The sequence below is a fragment of the Nannochloropsis gaditana genome, assembly GCF_000240725.1.
Source record: "Nannochloropsis gaditana CCMP526 unplaced genomic scaffold scaffold848, whole genome shotgun sequence".
NCBI classification, from domain to species: domain Eukaryota; class Eustigmatophyceae; order Eustigmatales; family Monodopsidaceae; genus Microchloropsis; species Microchloropsis gaditana.
The window spans coordinates 1-7,183 of record NW_005803105.1 but is presented as its reverse complement, the minus strand read 5'-3'; the positions used below and the strand labels follow the sequence as shown (position 1 = coordinate 7,183).

Genomic DNA, 7,183 nt, shown 5'->3' with positions numbered 1-7,183 from the left:
AGGGAGGGAAGGGGAATGAGACAGTGTTTGAGGTCGGTTTCCAAGCCGCCCTAAATGCATTACCTATTATCTCATTTGACGATGGAACAATTTTTTTAGTCCTTTTAAGTCGCTGCTGATCAGTTCCACCGTCCATCTTGGAGTAGCGTATTCGTAACCGGGCCCTCCAGCCGCTTAGAGCGAGAAGGAGATGACATAAGGTAAGTGAGAGAGGGATAAAAAAGAATGGACCCCCGTCAGATCCAACGGAGACAGCGACGTTACCGATGCAGATGAGGTGACTTCAAGTCAATTTAGTCACTAGGCAAGAAAGTTTTACCTGGCTGCCACCCGCAAGGACCTGTCGTATGTCCGTGCTGGCAGACTCGTTTGAAGCCCGTCAGCGGTTTTCCTTGGCCACATAGACACATATCAAAAGAGCCAAACTCCTCGTTAATGATCCGGACATCAATCACGTCTTGAGCCTGTGAACGACGACCCACCGGATCTTTTTGAGGCGGCCTGGAGGATATTTCCCAACGCGTATTTTTTCAGTCTCTTTCTACATACTCGATTATAGGGTTAGGGTTAGGGTTATTATATTATTATTGTATCATACCCGATTATGTCCGCTTATACGTCAGTAGTATGTTGAGCGTATATTATCATAAAATGGCCAAGTGTACATCTGGTACTTCTAAAATCACGTTTGTCCGACTTTCCTTTTGGAACCGCAGCAAACCACTTCTGCGATAAAGCATATAAATGGTGATCGAAGAGACCTACTAATGAACCGGTCCATTACCTTCTACGTTTTTCATGCACTCTTTTGGTCACTTCAATACGTCTTCAGTACAACTCAATATTATCATACTTATCAGAAGAGCAGTCAGACTGTTTAATATTCACACAATAATCCCGAAAAGCTGTATTTGAAAGTAAGGCTCAATGTAATCGATCCCTGTGATCGATCTGGCCTGATGAAATCAATGCCAGGTCGGACCTGGGTCGACCCGAGTGCCGCTGTTGCCCAGAACGTACTGTATATATGCGTCGAAGAAACCATAATGGTGGACTCTCTGAGACTGTGTAGACAATAAAACAAAAGGGACTTAATCGTCCGTCGTATACGTAGTACAGAACAGGCGATGATCGCGCTTGTTCGGAGCAAGAAGTCGCTCTCCAAGACGGCCTTGTACTTGTTTTTGACATCGCTTCGTTTTCCCCAGCTTAATATCGTGCTGTCTATTCTCCCATCTTTCATCCATCTGGCTTTAGTATGCTTATAATTTCAACATTGTCAGGACCATCAGGATGAGATGCTTCATTTCTTTTTCCTTCATCCCCCCCTGCAATGCGCCCCACTCGTTGTCATGATCATATATATTTTCTTTCTCGTAACCCATCGTTTGAAGGAAATGAATTTGCTATATAAGTGTCATGACCAGTTTTTTAAAATGAGGGCAAATTGGGGTAGAGAGTGGGCGTAGCAATATATGAAGAAGCTATCATTGTGATGGGCCATCGATTCCAAAAAACCAAGAAACACTTTATCAAGAGGTAGTTGGTCCTGCAGTAAGCGAAAGTGCTTTCAGTGAGCCGGAAGAGATACGAGTAGGCTATGCTGCAGAAACAGGTGCAGGACCTGATGCGAATAAACAAACTAATGCCACTGTGGATAACCCAATATCCAGTTGATTCTTCAGTACAATTACTATTCTCCCTGAGAATGTAGACCAATCGATTCACCCAAGAATCGTGTACTAAGATAACCAATACGACCGACAACCAAAGACACTGGTCGACGCCAGTCCTGTTGTCGTACGATGATATAACATACAAATGATTAGGTGGACGCAAAGTATGACATGATACGGTAGCGATCAGCACATCGCGATACAGACTGTTGGATCCATCAAGGATATAGGTGCAACACTGTAAGATGGCTCGCTTGACCTCCTATCGCTGAACTCATGCTCCCTTAGCATCATCATGTCATCCTTATATTCGCGTCACCCCCACTCGTACTCCTAATCACTATGTATGATCCAAAGCAGTTAATTCTATAACTTGCATGCCTAAGATAAGGACCATATCTCTCATCTCTAATATATCTACGCTGATTCCACAGCTGCCTCCGGATCCCAATTAAGACTTATAACCCATCATTCGATTACGTATCATTGCTAATCGAATATTAGATAAGGGTTTTGTTAAAATATCCGCAAGTTGATGCTGAGTAGGAATGTATACCAGTTCCACTTCCTTACTCTCAACCTTTTCACGCACAAAATGATATCGAACATCGATATGCTTCGTCCTCTTATGCGTAATCGGATTATTGCTCATTGCAATACAAGCTTGATTATTCTCCATAATCACGGTAGCTTCATCTTGCTTAAATCCAAGGTCCGTAAGTAGTTGACGAATATAAACTGCACTTTGTGTCGCTGAACAAGCAGATATTAGCTCCGATTCAGCCGACGATAGAGCCACCACCTCTTGTTGCTTGGCTTTCCAATCAATCGTGTTGACATCATCTCCATGACTCAACGTAAAAGTATAACCAGACGTCGAACGTCTGTTATCTTTATCACCAGCGTAATCCGCGTCAGCGAATCCTACTAGGGATCGTAGAATTACCTGTGTATCTGAGTCCAACCTCACGAGTACCCTTCTGGTATCTCAATACACGCTTTGCAGCGATCCAATGTTCTTCATTAGATCCTTGCAAATGTTTCCCCAACGACTGCACCGCAAATGCGATGTCTGGACGCGTGACCAGTGCTGCATACAATAAGCTACCCACAAGCTTCATGTATTCATTATCTGGCTTGACGTCCTTGCCATCCATTTTTGTCAGAGTCCCTTCCATGGGCGTTAGGACCGGTTTGCAGTCAGCCATTCCAAATTTCGCCAGCATCATATCGATATAGGCTGTCTGAGAGATTTCCATAACTCTCTTTTCTCGATCACGTTTGATTGCCATACCAAGTATCCAGTCAAGCTCCTTCAAGTCTTTCATGCTAAATTCCCTCGAAATAGCGTGCTTGAATTTATTTACCATTTCCCTGGAGTTACTAGTGATAATTAAATCGTCCACATATAAGACGATAACCAATATTTCACCACTAGATCCAAACTTCACATATAAGCATGGATCAGCAGAAGAAGGGTGGAAACCATACCCTCGGAACCATCCATCAATCTTCTTGTGCCAGTTTCGTCCAGATTGTTTAAGTCCGTATAGCGACTTACGCAATCGACAAACTAGCTCCTCTCCATTCGATCCATATTGCTCATATCCAATTGGCTGTTTAACATATACCTTTTCCTCAAGGTCTGATTGAAGGTAAGCTGTTTCAACATCCATGTTATCCAGCTCAAGATCCAATATGCATGCGATTGCCAATATCAAAAGAATCGTTGTTATTGATGCAACAGGTGCATAAGTATATAGATAGTCATAGCCAAATTCTTGACTATAACCTTTGGCAATAAATCTTGCCTTTCTTCTCACAATAACCCCATTTTGATCTCGTTTGTCCGAATCAACCCAGCCACTCGAGATACATCGTTCTCCCTTTGGTAGTGGAGTTAACTCCCAGGTGCCGTTTTTCATGTGGGCTTGGTACTCTGCATCCCTGGCTTTCCTCCTTTCAGCTCGCACCTCACTCTCATCTTCCGTAAGATGATAGTCCTCGTTAACAATTTCTGAGGCTGCAGCAAAGGCTAAACTACCTCCCATAGTTGTAGATCCATCATCCAATCGATGACGTTCACGAGCCTTTGTCCTGCTTCGCGTGCGCCCCATATTGTTCATATTCTGAACAATATTATCTGTATCCTTCCATCCTGTCGCCCCCACTTGCGACGGATCATCCCTGACATGATCGACATCACAATCATCGGGTATTTCATCTTGATGTAAATCATCTTCGATGTTACCATCATCTTCGGCAGGTCGTTGGTCATCCTTCTGATGAGCCCCTACTATCTTCATAGAATCTACGTCATCTTCTTCTACATCATCGTGTAGTTCAACTCTCGAAACTGGTTGTTTCTGCTTCATTACTGGAAACGTTGCCTCATCAAATGTCACATGACCAGATTTGATGTATTTTCCAATAGAAGGCATATAAATTCGATAACATTTAGGATTGTTCCCTATGGCATCATAGCCTATCAGGATTCCTTCCAAGGCACGGTCATCTAATTTTCCTCTTCCAGTAGATGTATCATGGACGAACGCTTTGCATCCAAAAACTCTGAAATACTTCATATTCGCGTGTTTTCCAAACATCTTGTAGTATGGCGTTTCCCCTGGTCCCAATGCGGAAGTCCTGGATCGGTTTAAAATATAGGTAGCAGTGTTGAGGGCTTCAGCCCAGAAACGTTTGTCCAATCCAGCCTGTATACGCAGACTTCGAGCCATGTTTGATAATACATGCCATGACTTTTCGGCTACACCATTATCCTGCGGTCCATATGGTATACCAAAATCCTGTCTAATCCCATGATTCTTGCAGAAATTCTTGAAATCTTTGCCGGTATATTCGCCACCATTATCAGATCTCAACCCAATCATAGTCTTCACTTTATGATCATGGAGTAATACCCTCATTTCTTGAATGTATCTCCTCAAGCAATCTAAGGACTCCGACTTGTGTTTCATTGGATATACCACCCTCCATCGGGTGTAATCATCTGTAAATCCAATCGCATATCGTGCGCCTCCAAGTGATTGTACTTCTACAGGTCCAAGTACATCACTGCGAACTAGTTCGAGAGGCTCTTGTGCCCTCTCCCTAGATTTGGTCCCGAAACTCCTTTTGGTGTGTTTCGCACGCTCACATATTGCGCAGATGCCGGGTTTCCTAATTCCTTTTGGCACTCCGATCTCATCAATTTCACCCATCTGCCTCAAGTACTCATAGTTCATGTGTCCGAACCTCTGGTGCCATAATTCGGGTGAGCTAACTACATTAGCCTCCTCACATTTTTTACCATAGTAGTCTAACAAATACATGTCATCTACTTTTCTCATCGGCAAGCATGTGTCACCCTTTTGAATCGCACCCTTTCCTTCACGGATAACGATTTTTCCACCAGCTTTATCTATTTTAGCCATAGATAATAGATCGCGACTCAGATTGGGTACTACAATAACATCCTTGAACATAACGCCTTTAATAGTACCATCATTGTGCTTCACTTCCATGAGCCAGTCTCCGATGTAACATACTTCTAGTTTCTCCCCGTTTGCCACATATACGTGACCATAATGTCGTCTGACATTAGTCAATCCCGTAGTGTCTCTCTTCATATGGGATGTAGCTCCGCTATCAACCATAACAGAAGTCATTTGTGTACATTCCAGGGCTCCAGATATATTCTTGGTGGCTAGCAAGCATGTATAGGAGTGCTCCGTTTTATTCTTTGGGCATTCATTTCCCCAGTGGTCTGCGCTTCCACAATAGCGACAACCATTTCCGCCGTGCAATCCTTTGCCACGACCACGTCCATTACGGCCTCCACGGCCTCCATTTCCCCGTCCGTAACTAATGCGCCCGCCTTTGCCAGGGCCATTGTAGGAATTGCCAGGTACACGCTCATACCGGCCCGATTTGTTTCCATTATTAGGAGGTCCCGCTCGACCTCCACCATTCCTCTTTACGAGGCATTCTGTTTCCTTATGCCCGTATTTACCGCACCAATTGCAGTATCCATTGAAATTAACTGCTAAGCACTGGTCATCCTTGACCTTATTAGCAACGTTTGTCACAAAATGATTGCTCATTTTTGACTTTAAGTTAGCGTATGTCATGGACTCTTGGGTCTCCAAACTCACTTTAACAATTGCATATACCGATGGAATTTTGTTAATCAAGTGTGTGAGAAGCATGGATTCATTAATATCCACGTCGAAACGATTGTTCATTTTTCTTGCCAGCTCCTCAGCTGCTTCAAAGGTCTCACTCGGGTCACCATTTTCATCAAACTTGAGATGACAATACTCAGACATTACTAATGCCTTTTGAGTTTCTCCTCTCAATTCATATTTGTCAGTGAGTGCTTTAAACGCACCAGCTCCATCTTTATCCAAACGGAATTTTTCGATAAGATTCGCTGCCGCCCCTTTTAGGTACTTCTTGAGGGTGAAGTAACCTTTGGCATTCTTCTCATCATAAGATCTTACCTCGTCCCCAGAAATCGGTGACTAGGTTAATCCAACAATGATATCTGCCATGCCTGGGTCCTTTGCCCCGATAAAGCTTTCTATATAGCGTTTCCACGCGTCCCAATCCTCCAATCTTCCACTGAAGATTGCCATTTTGTAGTCATCCATATCACCCATAACTTTGAGGTTGTGATCCTGGCCAGCCCAATATTCAGTCTCCAGATCAAATCAAATGCTGTCTTTAATCTAGTAACCAATTACTAATTAAAACAGCCCTGAATCTCTGCAAATCTAATTGCACCAGCGAGGTTCAGATACGTCCAGACCTCTATTTCCGCAAATCCAATTGCACCAGAAATAAGTCGTCGATCAGTGTCTTTATTCAACTCAAAAGGTTAGGTCAATTAGGGCCCATAACCTGATGCGAATAAACAAACTAATGCCACTGTGGATAACCCAATATCCAGTTGATTCTTCAGTACAATTACTATTCTCCCTGAGAATGTAGACCAATCGATTCACCCAAGAATCGTGTACTAAGATAACCAATACGACCGACAACCAAAGACACTGGTCGACGCCAGTCCTGTTGTCGTACGATGATATAACATACAAATGATTAGGTGGACGCAAAGTATGACATGATACGGTAGCGATCAGCACATCGCGATACAGACTGTTGGATCCATCAAGGATATAGGTGCAACACTGTAAGATGGCTCGCTTGACCTCCTATCGCTGAACTCATGCTCCCTTAGCATCATCATGTCATCCTTATATTCGCGTCAGGACCAGCTATAGGACTAAGGTGGAGGCGCGGAATTTGGGGTAGGGACAGGTGTTGCAGACGCTGTAGGCGATGCAGTAGGCGATGCTGTAGGCGATGCCGTAGGGGCAGCTGTAGGCGATGCCGTAGGGGCAGCTGTAGGCGATTCAGTAGGCGATGCTGTAGGCGACGCCGTAGGGGCAGCTGTAGGCGATGCAGTAGGCGATGTTGTAGGCGATGCCGTAGGGGCAGCTGTA

At 44.0% G+C, this 7,183-nt stretch overlaps 1 protein-coding gene across 1 annotated transcript; it reads right to left on the bottom strand.

Annotated features, from left to right (window-relative positions):
• Positions 1 to 2,270: 2,270 nt before the first annotated feature.
• NGA_2101013 (gag-pol polyprotein) lies at positions 2,271 to 2,574 on the bottom strand (the record flags this gene model as incomplete). Its single annotated transcript, XM_005853530.1, has 1 exon — positions 2,271 to 2,574. A coding segment is annotated over one exon (304 nt), but the record flags the coding sequence as incomplete, so codon positions are not given.
• Positions 2,575 to 7,183: the final 4,609 nt, after the last annotated feature.